Source organism: Ammospiza caudacuta, chromosome Z (genome assembly GCF_027887145.1).
Source record: "Ammospiza caudacuta isolate bAmmCau1 chromosome Z, bAmmCau1.pri, whole genome shotgun sequence".
NCBI lineage: Eukaryota > Metazoa > Chordata > Aves > Passeriformes > Passerellidae > Ammospiza > Ammospiza caudacuta.
In genome coordinates this window covers 64,491,598-64,508,296 of record NC_080632.1, presented here as the reverse complement: position 1 = coordinate 64,508,296, position 16,699 = coordinate 64,491,598, and the positions used below count along the sequence as shown (strand labels likewise).

The following is a 16,699-nucleotide window of genomic DNA, read 5'->3' as shown; positions in this document are numbered from 1 at the left end:
AAATTTCAAGGAAAGGACAGAAAATTGCAGGAACAGGAAAGATATTTCAAGGAAGTTTCAAGGAAAGGAAATTTCAAGGCAAGGAAACGAAATTGAAAGGAAAGGAAGGGAAGGGAAGCAAAGTTCCAGGAAAGGAGGAAGTATAGTAATATTAAAAAAAAAACAACAACTCAAAAAACCAAACACATACCCACCCACTACCACCACTCCCCAAAACCAAAACAAATCCAACCATGCAACATTCGAACTACAACAAATAAAGACCCTAATCAAATAATGACCAATAGAAAAAAAAATACAGTACTAATTTTAAGTGCTGTGTTAACCTTCACCACCTTCTTTCTTTTCTGAAAAATGTCTCTGAACATTTCTGTTTGCACTAATTTTATTGCTTCCTTATGTTTACAATTAAGTGTTGTTGTATTTTCCTACAGAAGCTGTGCAGCATGAGGCAGATGCTGGCTGGGAACCCCACATCCAAGTGACTATAATTGCTTGCAAAGCACACTTACCATCAGTAGCAGGGAACAAGAGCACAAAAGCTGCTTCAGATTCCACGTGAGCCTCTGAAGATTGTCTTCCTGTTCTTAATGCTTCAACTCCGGCAGCTGCCAGTGAGTAGAGATCCCCAAAGGACGTCTAAACATGTTCTTTAAATAAAAGTAAAAGGAATCATTAGTGCCAGGCAAGCTACACTTAAATGCCAAAATAGCACACATCCAAATTTGTTACAAAAGACAGATTTTTTTTTTTAGCAGAGAAATCAATACAATTTGTAAGCCAGGCAGATTCTCAGTCCAGGACCTGAACATCAAAAAGGTCTAACACTGGATTTTGTATTTCTTCTAGAATGTTGAATACTAATGTAATTGAGGAGCAGGGAATGTGTCCACACCCTAGTTAGAAAATGCTTTGATGTTTTCATGCATGGAGTACAGCCTTGAGCTCTTGATAAAATTTTTTCATTTTATTTAAATACAAGACTCACTGCAGGTTCAATTTCTGTTCACAAAAATTACCACATAGTTCAAGCTATGTTTCACACTTCCAAGACAAGTCAATTTACTAATCCTTCCACTCCACAGCAAAAAATTAGCTTACAGTAACAAAAGAAACATTGTAAACCTGCAGACCTCTGAAAACAAATAATCTGATTGCACTATAACTGAAAAATGTAACTGTTTCCATGTATGTAGTGAAAATGTCCCAATTTTGTTTTATTGGTCAAGATTGATGATAAAGTTAGCAGGACAAGAGAGCACAGATGATTTGGCAGTACTGGTAACTTTATATCCAGTAGTATATAAGTAGTAGTCTACTACTGTTGAACAACAACTAACTGTTGAAATTATTGGTCTTCTTTACAATGGGTAATCATATTTTATTTGTTATAATTTTTCCCTTCAGATAGTATGAAACTTGACTTTTGAATGTAAACCTGTGATACAGACAAAAAATCAGCTTAGTACCACAACAGGGATTACAAAAATTTTTCAGTTTTCCTCTCCTTGGTTTCACATTGCTGATCTCAGAATAATGTTAATCCAGCTAAAATCAATCAGGTTGTTTCACTATGGTGTCTAGGAAGCAGCAGTGGCAAATTAACCCATATCACATATTTTTTCACCAGAAAAAAACCTCCAAATGTCTTGGTTCTGTGGTTCTAGTCCTAACAGAGGATTCTTGCAGATTATAAGCCTTTAATTGAAATATGCTCATCACAGACTAACTTAAGGCAGTTCTACAGGATGTACCTGCAAACAACTCCACTGTTTTCAGCGACAAGTGTCCCTAAAAAGACTCCTAAATGCTTACCTCACTCAAGATTACAGGATTGCCCTTAATAGAGTTTGGCATGGAGTAAAATTAAAATCCATAAGGTGACCTCTGTCTATAAAAAGGCAAATTTTATCATAAAACCTCAATAATGTGCTTGGAAAGGAATCAAACGGGAACTAGAGATAAGGGCAGAGGAGAGAGAGAGGGAAAAGGGGGAAAGAGAGATGTGAAAAGGGAGAAAGAGGAAAAGGGGTGGAGAAAAGGAAGTTCACAGTGACACGGACTGAGCCATTGGTGCTCTTCGTCCTGTGTTACCAAGTGCACCTGAGGCTGCTAGGTGAACAAGAACTTTACAGTTCTGCCCACCAGCAAGCTTCCCAGCACATACTGTACTATGTTATTTATACCACAAGTACTCTGTGCAAATATGAAATGCAGCTTTTTGTGTTTATGATTCTCTTCTGGAGAGAAAGAAGGAACAGGCTGCAGATGTTTCTGCAATCATTGTGAGGTCAAAAAAGAATGGAAGTTGGCATGGGACTTAAAAAAAAAAAAAGGAAAAAAAGCAGCATCCACTACCAAATTAGAAAATCAGGATTTAAAAGCTGGTGATTGCCACAATGCCTCCTGTGGAAAGATGCCACCTCTGGGACCTTTTGTGCAGCTCTAAAATGGATCATCACTGTACTGGGGAAATATCTGTAATTCTACCTTTTGACAAAAAAGTTCATCTGTGCTAATTAAGCCTCATTGGACTCTTAAGGCATTATATATTTCGTATTTCCATATTTTAGCGTGGAAACATGATAATGCACAAACAATTTATGTCTTTATCATATTGAAATGTATGTATGCATGCAAGAGGGCAACAGTGAGAAATTTCCACTTTGGAATCTGCCTTTCTTGAATGTTTGATTTTGTGACCTCGATTCTGCAATTATATACTTACACTGCAATAGAACTGAAAATCTACAATCAGTTGGAAGGAATCACTGAGCTTACACACTGTATACAATACTTACGTTGTCTAAGTTCCTCGCAGTTTACTTCATTACCTACTATCTCTCTCATTCAGACAGAGAAGTACAATGAAAGAAATATGTACTCATTCTGCCTTTTGCTCTCTCATTAGGAAAAAAATTCTGTTTTAGCACTAAAGTACTCTGCACAACTATAAAGACTAAGGCATAGTTTATGTAGAAGACCAAACTTACAAACAATAAGGATGTATTGCACTGAATCTGCATTCAGAGCTGAAAATATGGCACATTATTGCTAAATTTCTCTTTTTTTCCACTCATTGTTTTGTCCTAAAAAAATCAGTATTTTGAAATGTGCAAGTCTTTAAACCTACATAAGCAAAATAGCTTCTATATTTAAACATTCTAAATAGCAATCTCTTTTAAATGAGGAATGCTCTAAACACCACAGTTAATTCTAGAACTGTGGAATGAAAAAATCTGATACTGACCAAGAAGGAGCCTGAAAATCTCATCTTTTTTGTTTGGTTGGTTTTGCTTTTTTGTGGGGATCTTAGTTTTGGTTTTGTTTGTGGGTTTTTCTTAATTAGTCTTGTGTATATTAATGGGAAAAAAAGTGAAGAGGATAGAGGGATATTAATTTCCAAATATATATATTTCTGTCCATTTTTGTTTTCCCATCCATTATTTAATACTGTAACTGCAAAACTGAAAGCTGACATTATCTCTGAAATACCATGTGCAAGAGTATACATGGAAATTCTTTCAACTGTTGACTGCAATACTTGTTCTCCACATGCTCAGAGCATAATCTGTCTGCCTGTTGTAGCTCAGATGCAAAAGAAAGAAAGAAAATAATAATGAAAAAAACAACAGGATTGGTTTTAGACTCTAACCTGGAATGATCTAGCCTCTGGCCTGTCTCTCATTGCTTCCTCTGAAAGGGTCTTCAGGCTGGGGAGTGGCATGGCTGCTGCAGCATCTGATGCCACAGCCTCTTCTCTGACCTAAAGGGAAAATACCCCAGCATCAGTGGTTATTCTCCTTCAGACACCAGCGGGGATGAACTGTGTCCCCTTGAGCCCGTTGAGTGGACTTGCATTAATCACTGGACCTAACATCGATGAATAAAGTACGACTGATTGAATTTTCATTGCAAATAAATCTCTCATTCACAGTGCTAGGAGAGAATGATACCAAAAAAAACCCCAAAACAACAACAACAACAAAAAAACCAACTACCCTGCCCTGAAAAGAGAAAGGCCAAGAACATGGCACGATGTATGTATTACTGTAAAAACACAGCAGTTGCTGCATGACATTCACTTCCAAAGTTTGAAAGAAGTCAGTATGAAGATGGTGGTGGCACAAAGGAAATTTCCTATCAGCACAGTTTGCTGTAGGTGAAACACGCAGTTTAGGTTCTGTCACTTTCAATGAGCATTTTAGGAAATAGACTTGAAAAAGGTATCTGAAAATAAAGTTAACAACAGTTTTTGTGAATACAGACAGTAAAATAAAGAAGAGATTCCCATTTTGCTAGGAATTAAAGATGTAGTAAGGGAAATCGACACTCCAAGGTAATGAAAACATTTCTTTTGCTTGGCACTGCTGTAGATTAAAAGCAGTTATAAAACCATCTGCCATCAGAGCTACAGTTGAAAATATTCCTTTCTCCTAAATAATTAATATGTACAGCTTTGTTGGACCTTCAAATAGTCCTATACCAGGCTACACTTGTACAAGTCAGAGAGAAAACTTGAGATTATTATTAAATTTAAAATGAGCTTTAAAAAAATACCATGGAAGTTTCTGACCACAGATTATGACTTCCTGCATTTTCTTTTCCTATTTATAATGTTTCAGAGGTTAAAGTAGCAGACACAAAGCCAAATATTTTATGGCCACCAAGTATGTTATCTCTCATTATTCAGCAGAGGGTTAACCACAACAATCACAATTTTTTTGTATGTTGCATTAGTCTTGGCAACCAGAAATAGTGCTCAGCGAGGGAAGGAAAGTGAAATTTTGTCATAACTTCTACATTTATAACGAGTTGTGTGTATACTACAAACTTGCATTTTATTCCACTACAGTTTTTAAGATGGTAGAAGTTGAGGGAGGAAACTTCAACTCTAAGGAAAGGAAGTTGCTTTGCAACAACTTTTCTCCTCCCCTGAGGATAAACAGTTCTAAGGGTTTGGCATGTTTGGAACACAAATCAGAGGGAGCACTTCAAATTCTTACCTCATTCATGGTGGCCTCCACAGCTTTCACATGATTAATGATCAACTCTTCATCTCTATCATAAAAGAAACAAACAAAACAATGGAGTAACTTTATAGAACTGAAGCTCTTCCAATGTAGAAATTAATCTTCAGTTACTTTATGGTTTTGATGTCTTGTAAAATAATTGCTGATAAACTGTTAAGATTTTCTCTCTTTTTCATATCTCCAATGGAAATACTAAAAACAGTTCATATTGGTGCATTTGGTGCATTTCCATATAGAAGATGCTTCTGTTGAGAATAAGCAATTAAAATTAATGTAATTATATGCCTATCAATGAACAACTATCATGGCTTGGATATAGAGGTCATTAAAAGTCTCTAGCAGGATGGTATTATATTCTTGTATTGGAAAACACTGACAGATTCTGTTTATTTCATCTGCTTTGCTTATATGTTCCAAAGGGAGAAAAAACCCCTATTTGTTGTGAAGAGCTGCTAGAACAATGAAGGGAAAGTTGTCATTGTTGATATTCAGTTGCTATACACAGAAAAAAAAAAGCCATTTTTAAAGTCTCTTCACATGAAAAAAATCTTTTCTGGATATATGTGTGGCCACAAAGAAGAATGTCCAAAATAGATTGGGGTGATTAGGATGGAAAGGACAAGCTTTCTAGAACAAATCCTTCTGCAGGTGACAGCTGCTTTGATCAAATCCTACCAAATAAAATTTGTCATTTTCATTAGCTTGTTAAACATTTCATTGAGGATTATACAAATGGCATTATTTCCCTCGTGCATAAAGCCCTTAAAGCTTCTCAGATTTTAGTCTTCAGAGGTCAAATGAACCCACGTATGACTAAAGCTTTTTTAGATCCTAGCCATGGAACAACAATATTCATATTACATGCTTCATACTACGGTAAGTATTAGAAAACAAAGTCTGCAAAGTTGTTGGTTTTTTTTTTAATCTGACCACATGGTGTAAGAATTGGTTAGTAATAAGCTCCTTCAAGTCATGGGGGCTCCTTTTGACTACCAGTCTTTTCAAAACCAGTGCCTGAGCCTTTCCTTCCACTCTACGTTGTGGTGTAAGTGGTATGGGGATTAGGTGTAAATCCAAAACTCCCTGAAATCAGCTGGAAGATCTGTCTTGTACCAAAGGAAAGGCTAGGTCCAAAATGGGTTTCAGTCCCTTTGGCAGCGAAGACTTGTCCCCTAGCTGATGATTCTGTACTTACTATAAATAAATTGTATCTGTCTATAACAAAATGGCATGGAAACACAGAGAACTAACAATCATTTCTTAAATAAACAGAACTTTAAGGATCTGCCAAAGAGATATCAGATCAGTAAAATCGCACAGGTGTTTTGTTTGCCAGATATTTCAGCACCCAGCATTTGGAGCACTATTATGGGATAACTGCATAAAATGTATGACCTACTATTTTGAACTAACACTTTTGTTTTTAGAAGACTATGTCTGAATTTCAAAAAAAAAGGAGACAGATGTACTTTACTCTTCTAACCTTACACTGTCCAGGGCTAAAATGCTGCTCATGGAAGTAGGAATTTAAATTTTTATACATTTCAAGCGATATCCCCCATGCCCCAGGGCTCACATTGCTCCCTGTTCCTGGATGGCACGTTCTGCCTCCTGGAGAGTCTCCTGCAGCCGCTGCCGGTACTGCTCTGTGTCTTTCAGGAGTCTATTCTGGTGATCCAGAACTTGGTCTCTTCTCCTCAGTTCCTCCGCTGCATTAGAGAGGCTCTGCCAGCAGAGAGCAGAGTTGCTATTTTAGCCCAAATAAACTTCACTTTATGCCACTGGCTACTGACCAACATGGAAGACAAATTTATTGTGAAGTAGATTTGGACCACTGCATACTACGGTTTTATGAATTTCCTAACAAAAGCATTAATGACTCAGAATCCCCACAGTTTTTAGTATATTTGCCACGTATAAATAAGTTTTAGAAAACAAAATGATTGTAGGTAAAAAGCCTAAATCAAACCCTCACTGAAGACTTTTTCTTAAATTGTTAAAAATAAAACATCCATGGCTTAAGAAAAAAATTGAGTCTTTGAAGTGTTTTCTCAGTAGCTTAAAATTCTCAGAAGACTGAGTGGTGTGTGTATTTACTCCTGTTATTTTATTTATACAAGGACTGCACTATTTGGCTTATTTAACAGAAGGTAAAGCTCTGGTGACTGCTCCAGAAGAATAACATTACCATCAGAGGTACATTGGAGACTTGGCTTCTATCTTTGTTGGCACATGAGTGCAATTCCAGTGTATTACTCAGCTCCTGAATCCGTCGCTGGTGTTCTTGTAGAAGCAATTTTGCCTCATGCTCACGCTGCAAAGCATTATCTAACTCCTTATGTATATTGTCTTGGTTGATTCTCTGGAAAGAGAAAGAAGTTTGCCTGATTCTGTAATTATATTCAGTGCTTTCCCTACCACTAAGTGAGTTTCACTTGCAAACCCACCAAATTCCAAAACAAATGCGTGCTTAGGATTAGTATTGAGATTTTTTTAACATGAAGACAAATCACTGAACAGTAAAATGGCAGACCAGTTAATTACTGTGTTTTTCAAAAAGAACGTTCATGTAAAGTCTTGGCATTCATTATTCTTGTCAAAGTAGCACCCTAGGATGCACAACTTCAATATTTAGAAGGAAAAATACGCAGATCAGTGTTCAGAAACTTAGTGGATAGCTTATTAATCCTTGTAAACACCTTTGTTGACTGTTCTTCTCCTCCAAGAACTGTTCCAGACATAAGAAATAATTCTTCAAGGAAAGTTGTCATCTATATTTCAACTACAACCTAAAATGTGACAACTTTCATCTAACTGTCCCAAAACCACTAAGGGAATAAAACAGGTTAAAATAAAATAAAACAGGTTTGTTAAGAACAAACCTGAAGATGATTAGAGATTTTTGAGTAAGAAAAAATCCATTTTACTAGCTAGGAACAGGAAGGACAATGGGTGAGACATTATTTAGCAGATATTATCTGCTTGGAAGTGTTTGGATTGGGACACACTGACAGGTTCTACCAACTAGGCTTCAGGTTAGGGAACCCACAGTGTTTCAGTAAGTCAATCAGCAACAGCAAAAGACTCAGGGGAATTTTGGGTATTTGTGCTACTGAGAATGTTGGAGAATGCTTTTTCTCCCCTGCCATAAAGTAACTTCTTCAGGGAAACAGACCCACTAAAATTGGTATTGTATTTATTATAACAACATCCATTACTATGTTATTCATCAACATCCATTCAGAGTTTAAACTGCTAAATTTATATTTCATGAACTTCTCATGAACAGTCTTATTGAATATGTTCATTCCAGCTGACTTTACTCTGTGGAAGTGAAATCTTCTTTTAGGATACATAAATCACATCAACATTTCCAACAAATGGGAGAACCCGGATTGCTGAAGGCCAAACTGTAATTTATACAGGATACCTCCTTTTACAAATCAAAAGGAAACTCCAGTGGAAAAAGGGTATTTCTAAATACATCTGTCTTCTAGTTTAGTGGCATTTACTGGACAAGTTTTCTGGAAAATTCTATTGAAAGTAAATCAATTTTATGCTTGTTTTCCAAAATAAAACAAATAAAAAATGTGTAGAAAGGAGAATCTCTTTTAAGCAAGAGAGTCTCCAAGTCAAATGTACTTACACGCTGAAGTTCATTTAATTGCTCTTGCAGTCTGCAGGCTTCTTCAGCATCTTTCTGCATCTCACTGAAAGCCCATCCACATTCTGCAAGCTGCAGGTGCAGTGAGTGGGACTCTACCTCTGCTGCATGAAGCCTTCGTAAAAATCCAAATATTTCTTGCTGCAAGATTGCTATGTTTCTCTGTCAGCAAACAAAAACAAGTTGATGGGCTATAAAATCTGCTATTTTAGCAATAAAATAAATCATATTTAGGACCCAAGAAAGTGAAGACAAAACTATCATTTTTTCCTCTCTCTCTAAAAGACATACACAAAAGTCTGAACCTGTCACCTACCAAGGGTTACTGAAAATTCTGTTTACAAAGAATTACTATTTTCACCTAAAGTCTACTATAAAAGATTATGAGAGAAAGTGTTTGTCTTTTCATTTTGGTTAAAGGGAAGGTTATCTTTACTGAAAGAAAGGATGGTAAACATGAGAAAACAGAAAACAATAATAAAAAGCAACCTTAACATATCAAGCCACAGGCAAATTTGTTCTTATAAGCTAAAACAGATGTGATAGAACTTGGAAAAAAATATTTTACTTGGATACACTAACACTCCTCCAAAAATTCTTTGACAATAAACAAAAAGACCTATTCACACTCTAATGTGTGACAAATCTACTTCTGAGTGTCCATACAGTGGTACTTCATTGTCATGGACTCATAACCAGCCTGAAACAAAATAAATGGTGCTATCAAGGGAGCTTCACCATTGCTATAAACCTTCTATTTTCCTGAAGGAGGACTGTAATCCGCTTACTGTGCTGGGCAGTCTGTCATACAATCCAGCTTCCAGGGCCTGGGCATTTACTCTCTGGAGCCCACGAGCCAGCCTCTGTATCAGGGAGTCCCTCTCCAGGTAAGGTCTATACCCACAAGCGTTCCGTTGAACTGTCTCCATCAGTACGCTCAGGTTGTCCATCAGTTTTGCGAAGCAGCTCCTGGCTGCACCGATAAGTGAGTGTCCAGAAAGCCAGGACTCTGCATCTTTAAGAAACAACAACACAAAGGAAACATCAAGCAGGTTATTAGTTCCCATTTCTTGTAATATACCATTCTTTTTCATTGATACAAGATGGAACCTGTAAATATTCTGAAACACAGAATACTGAATCTGAAACACTGTTCAAACTTTGCTTTTTGATTTTCAATTTATTGAAAACAGCATGATCAAAGAAGAAAATGCCTGAAACTAAATCTAAACAAATTTGGTTCAATGGCAACTTTTATACCAATTTAGTGTTTAGTCTTTTGGAAAATGCATCACCTTGTCTTTGTCCTGCTGTTTCCCTTTATTCACATAAATTATCCCTCTTCCAATATCCTTTTTTCTGTGACAAAAATGTGGGGACTCTAAAAGTAGAGTTTAATAAAGAACCAGGGATGGCAGCAATGCAGATGAACCAAGGGAGCCTGTATCAGTTATCACTGTAAATAAACTCCATAAACACTCTCCCAGCCTTCAGCTTCCATGGCTCTATATACTGAAAGGATAAAATATCATATCAGCTGTTAAAGAAAATTAATCTGTTCCAACAGTACAGAGATGTGATCATTCAGAGAATGCAGAAAAGAGTTATTATTTAATCCTGCAATGAAATTACTCCTTCAGGGAAACAGTCCCACTAAAATTTGTATTGACTAGCTCAGGATATAATCTCTAGTCAAAGGTGTCTATCATAAATATTCAGAAATACCTCTTCAGAGCTGCGATCCAGAACAGTTTAGATAAAATCATAAAAATGGAAATTATATAACCAACCTGACTTACTTATTTTGAAAATATATTTCTGCTACAACAATACACAGTTAAAATTACCTTGGTTGTTGAGAACATCCTGCAGTTCCGAGATGGAACTGATTATTGCAGTATAGAGGTTAGAGCTAGTCAACCAATGAAGTGCTTCCATACAGTCAACTCCTTCCTCTCCAAAACCTGTGGAAGTGAATTGCAGCTAGCAGGATAACTGAATCACTAAGATATGGCACACTGCTATCTCCACCTCTTTCAGAAATTAACCAAAAATAAGCCTATAAACAACAAATTAGACAGAACAATTTAGACTGTTTTAAGCATGCTTCCAGAATTACTTTTAAAAAAAAAAGTAGATGAATCTTCTAATTGGCAAAACATTTTTGATTCTATTTATCCTTTTAGAGGGAAGTATAAACTGGTCTGGCAACAGAAAGAGGCAAGTAGATATAACCTCAAAAGAAAATTTCAAAATCCTATGCTAATATTTTACCTGAATCAGAAAGCAATTTTTGTGGAAAATTGCAGGAATTTTGGTAGGAAATAGGTATTAGAAATTATTACAAAAAAAAGAGGAAATACTTTTTCAAAAGAAAAAAAAAGGTGACAGTTAATAATTTAGGAACATTGCAAGATATTTACCACAGAGAAGATGCTGCAGCGCCTGGTTATGAAATCCGTAACACAAATATCAAGGATATCAGATAGCGTTGAGTTCATGTGCATAATTGCAATTTTATTTGCAATGCTTAACATAAGAGTAGGCATTTGCTCTTAGAGTGAAATACTTCATGAAGAAACATAAAAAACATAAATCCATAAATAATATTTGTCAGAATGTCATTAAATATGTCTTTATGACCTAGCAATAACAATAATATTGCTCTTTGTTATTCCCTAAGCATGTAATTTGACATAACATTTTAAGAACATTTCACTTACGTGGCACAGGATGCCTGCCTCTGGATTCTCCCACACAAACTTGAATTCCAGTGCTTCCTCTGGAGCCATCCGTCCAGACAAAAAAGGTACAAGAATATCGGGCCAGAGCCCTCAGCCTGTTAGCAGCCAGAACTGCAATCACAGCTCTTCGGAACACATAAACCAGGTTCTTGGCTCTTCTCTGCCTCAGCCTGCCTTCGTCTTGGTTTCTTTCTACCACAGTAGGGAGAGCATAAAGGAGGCTGATGATCTTCTGGTTCAATAATTGGTGCTGGTTCATCTGTTCCTGGAGAATGTCTCTTTGGTAAGGCATAGTGCACAGTCGGCCATAGAGAGAGCACAGGGCCCCTGACAGCAGCGCACAGGCTGCAAGCAGGGGTGAGCACTCCTTGTGACCACTTGATAATGTATTTTTCATGGAATTGTTTTCCTGGGTCAGTTGTGCGCACATTTGTTCAAGGCCATACAGTTTTTGCCTGTTTTTCTGCTCCCTTTCTTCACATTCCTGCAACAGAAACAAACCAAACAAAAATGGAAGAAATATTAACTAGATGGTTTTTACCTAGATGAGAGCAAAAAGAAAATTCTTAGTTTTGCCATTCAAATGATTCATTAAAGGAATAAAAATTGTTAGTAATGATAGTGATAAAAGTATCTCTTCTAGTAAAAAATTACAGAATCAGATATATGACACCAAAGCAATGGTGGGAGGGAAGTTTACATGATCATCAACTGCAAATGGACTCCTGATTTCTGACTGCAATTCACCAATACTGTGACAGCTAACAGAAGGTCCAACACCACTTGTCTGCCCACAATACACTTTTAGGGGTTGACTTAACAATAGTAGTAACATTCTCCAATTTCAGAGAGAACACTGCTCTACCAAGCAGAAAACCAGTGTAAGGAAAAATGTAAGGAAGGCTGGAATATAAAACTACACAAATTAAAGCTTTCACCATGCAAAGACTTCCAGCCCTGAAATCTGCATCAAATACAGCATTATTCTGTGAAGTTGCAGTAACTCACAAATAAAAAGGCACATCTATTTCCTTTATTCACAATGCTTTTAATTGAAACAGGTGTGAAGGAAGGGGATAGTAAAGACAATAAATAGTTTTTGTGGAATAACATTTTGGATTGCAAATAACTCATCTAACAAGCACTGACAGTTTTACACTTTAAAACAACTTTTCACTGTAGTATCAGTAAAGCAGTGCCGCTTAACATTGTTGAAATCCACCACTGTTCTTAGGGTCAGTACATAAGTAACTACATTGATCCACAGGTAACACCACATTATTGTTACTCCATACAATCTCTGCACATGATGATGCTGAAAAAGTATCAGCTGCCCTCAGTAATTCTTAAAAAAAGGAAAATCGATCTTACAGCTTTAACATTCTCAGAAAAAAATACTACCATCTGTAGACGAAATAAGGCTTCTCAGTTGGGGCTGTAGACCAAATTCTCTTCAACAAATGCTTCAACAAAGTAAGTTATTTCTTATTTAAAGTGATGTTAATATTATCCTGCAAGGGGTTGGTTTGTTGTTTGTGGGGTTTTTAGTTTAAAAATACACTTTAATAATTCCCAAATGACCTTAAACTGCTAAGGGACTTAAACTACTAAAATAATCCATTAAATGTTACAAGAAAAAAAATTAGAAGTTCACAGCACCATACCTGTGCTCTGGCTTGAATTTCTGCAAGGCGATTTGAGTACTGCTCTTCAAGATATTGCTTTTCTTTCTGCCATAAATGTTCCTGTGCTTTAAACTGTTCAGACATTTTCTTAAAAGCATCCTCCTGGTTCTGCAGAAGGTTGTTCATAGTGTCAGTCTTTTGCTTGCAAGTATGTTCTAGGTGAGATATCTGTGTGACAAGAATTTAAGAAGAAATTATTATTTACGTTTTCACTTTAAGTTAAACACAGACTATTTCAGCATAAAACCTAAACTGTGATTTCTTTAATATTTTCATTAAAACTATGAAAAACCCTATCATAGTAGATTAATTACTTGGTTCTCAAAACAAAACTGAAATATATTTTGAAACAAGTATTTTATTTGGTTTTGGTTTTGCCATCCTTATACCACCTTGCAGATATTTGTCACCTTCTTTGCAGGAAACCTGAACCAGGCACTTAAAACACTTTTTTTAAAAACTTGTATTCAATTTCAGCGAATTCAGCAAGTTTTAGTAAATCAGTAATCCAAGTATACCCTTTAGAAGTTTGTGATGATTGCAAACAATAATTAAAAACGGCATTTTTTGTTTTCTTTGGGGTTTTTTTGGGTTTTGGTGGAGGTTTTTTTGGTTTTGGTTTGGTTTTTTTTGGGTTTTTGTTTTTTTGAAAAGCCAAGACATTCCAGATTATTACTAAGTTTTAAAACAATTTCAGGGGATTCTAACATAGAGAATGTTTTCTTTACAAATAGCTCATAAGTTTATGATGTGTTTTCAACAAGCATGAAAGGATTCACTCCTGTGGTTTAACACTGCACATCCCACGCAAACCAAATGGAGGAATGAACCAAGCCAACAATGATCTCCACATGCACGCACTTGCACTTTGTTACTAGAAAATATTAGCAAGACACTTCCAGATAGATCACACTGAACTGTAGGAAAAAAAGTTTTGTACAACACAGTCTAAAATCCCAGAAAAGATGCTAAGTACATGAGAAGAGCCCTACAGACCTCATGATCAGTCTCAATAAAAATGCTTAATTAAAAAGCAGGCACAAAAAGATACAAGCCCCACAAACACTGTCAACAATATTCACTCCCTTCCCTTCTCTTCCCTTTCCTCTTCTACTTCAAAAGAGAAATAAACCAGAAAACAAAGTGAAACCCTAAAGAGTGGCTTACCCACTCTTAGCTTAGTCTCTGGAGCCAGCTGACTTATTTAAAAAGTGTGGTTTTTTTCCTAAAAACTCAAGGTTTTCTGGGAGGAGAGGTCATGTAACCTCACTTGAATTATTATCATGCAGAAAAGTACAGCTCCTCCTTCACACAAATGCTGACATGTTTTATAATAGGTATTTCTAAAAATGTCATAATCCAAAAGTTACAATTAAACAAAAAACCCCACACTGGCATTCTTTCAAATAGTAGATCTGAACCATAAACACATAATTTAAAAATGGTATTCCTGGAGAAAGCGTATTTTGCCAATGGATTATGGTAAAATAAAGACTTGCTTTATGACTGTAAATGACTACATTCTGTGAATTTCTTCATCAGTAAGATGAATTTATTGTCTTTTAATTAGGTCCCTGTGGCTAGGATCAGATACTCCTTTCAGAATGTCCTGCACAGAAGGTGGAGCTGAGAGATTCGATGCACACTCCAGTCACATCTAAAGGCCCACAGCAACAGCATCAAACTGAGCTGTGGACAAGCCAAAATAAACGGTGTTTATTTGTTAGTGTCCAAATCCTTTTGGGGGGATGAATATCAGTCCTTTTTAATGAGACTGCAGTGTGAACAAATGTCACTGAGCTCAGCAGAGGCAGCTGATGCTTGGGGACACTCACCCTCTCGTTAGCCTTGTGGAAGTTCAAGATCAGGGCTTCAACATTCTCATGCAAGAGTGCACAAAGCTCTGTCCAAGGTAACTCTTCCAGGGGGACAGTTGTCTGTCTGGTAAGCACATGGGCATTTGCCATGCTCTGGTATAAGTTCAGGAGGATAGACATTTCCCTCTGAAACACAAAGGAAAATTAATTGCTGTATCTGGGCAATGTTAAAATCAAAAGAGATGCATCATATGTGTAGTAGCAGTGCTGCATGCAGCTGAAAACAAGCCCTCAAAGTTCATTCTCACAGATTTACAAAATTCCTCAGTTAATTTCTAATAATTGCAGCCATAATTGCATAATATTACAGCAAAGTAAGGAAATAGATTTCACAAAATTTATCAAATTAGACACAGTATGTATATAAAGTATGTGAATAAATCCCAGTCCTGTGGGGGCCACAATCATGACCTGGCACAGATAAAAATTTCCATGCTCTCAGTGGATGCAGTTCATTTACCCATGTTAATACTTTGAGGTGCATTCAAACTGTGCCCCAACACCTGCACAGCACACAGAAAACTGTCCAGTTGGCTTGGCAGCAAAACACACTCTAAATTATTTTAAAATTTTGTTTTGCGTGGATTATATATGATTAAATAGCCGCCCAAAATAGTCCTACAGCTCCACCAAACTCCACAAGCTGTGCCTCATTTATTTACAGTGATTTTAATAAGTGGTATAATAAATTGATTCAGGTTATAAATAAATTTTAGTAACAACGGCATGCAGTAGAAATTCAATTCTTCATACTTTTAGTACATACAAGTGCCTTAGATTACTTTGATTAAGTTAATAGAAATGTTATCTTAATGTTTCTCAAATGCCATGAAGATTGTATCAGTACAGTCAGAGATCAATATAAGATTATCAGACTACTGTGGAAAGAACATAAGGAGCACAGAATGGTATAAAATATGAAAAAATACTGTACAGGTCAGGAAAGCATGAAGGGAAAATTAAGGGAAGGAAATGCACTGATGTTTTTACACAGTTTAAGCATAAGTATAGCAAAGACCAACAGCGATATATTAAATGTTATCTGCTACAGTCTTCTGCTTTTTCATTTTGAGAAGCAAAATCAAAGCTGTCTCAATGGAGTAAACAGGATCACACACAGGCTTCCCAAACAAATACAAACAGCTTTGGGAAAAATGCAAAGCCATCCAAGGCAATAAATAAACACCTGATCTCATAAGGGAACCACTAATACAACTCTTCCAAAAATGAATATTTTTATCACCTGCTCCAGACAGTCTTGTGGTTTGAAATCCTTTGAGTAAAACAATTAAAACAACCACCTCCATGAATATGACAGTGAGACAATCCTTTTTTTTAACCTTTCAGTAACATAACATTAATTTTGAGTCTACCATTAAATTCTGTTTCCATTACCAGAAATCTTGATCATGAATGGAATCTTGTCCTGAATTTTTCTCATGTATAATATATATTTTACTAAGGAATGCGAATAAGAAAGGAAAACTCCTACCACAGCAACAGCAAGCACTTTAAGTTTCTAGTATAATATTTAGAGCTTGTAATTGTGTTTTGTAGTTATAAGTAGCAATCATTAATGCCTGTAGTTAAGGCACACAGCTGCTTTTCTCTCTATATGTTCCTTTTGTGCCTGATGAAATTACTTTTTCAGGCTAAGTAGGCCAGCAAATGTCTTTTAATACATTATTGCTTGCAT

At 36.3% G+C, this 16,699-nt stretch overlaps 1 protein-coding gene across 1 annotated transcript in view; it reads right to left on the bottom strand.

The window, feature by feature from the left end:
- LOC131571634 (coiled-coil domain-containing protein 171-like) overlaps positions 1–16,699 on the bottom strand; it is an 82,084-nt gene that overhangs the window by 53,258 nt on the left and 12,127 nt on the right. The window contains exons 8-17 of the mRNA XM_058824413.1: positions 14,962–15,129; positions 13,106–13,294; positions 11,421–11,925; positions 10,545–10,661; positions 9,486–9,712; positions 8,680–8,859; positions 7,222–7,395; positions 6,610–6,758; positions 5,007–5,061; positions 3,656–3,766 (exon numbers count right to left, since the gene is read on the bottom strand). Of these exons, the coding sequence (XP_058680396.1) occupies positions 3,656–3,766; positions 5,007–5,061; positions 6,610–6,758; positions 7,222–7,395; positions 8,680–8,859; positions 9,486–9,712; positions 10,545–10,661; positions 11,421–11,925; positions 13,106–13,294; positions 14,962–15,129 (1,875 nt within the window). The remainder of the gene's footprint in view (positions 1–3,655; positions 3,767–5,006; positions 5,062–6,609; positions 6,759–7,221; positions 7,396–8,679; positions 8,860–9,485; positions 9,713–10,544; positions 10,662–11,420; positions 11,926–13,105; positions 13,295–14,961; positions 15,130–16,699) is intronic.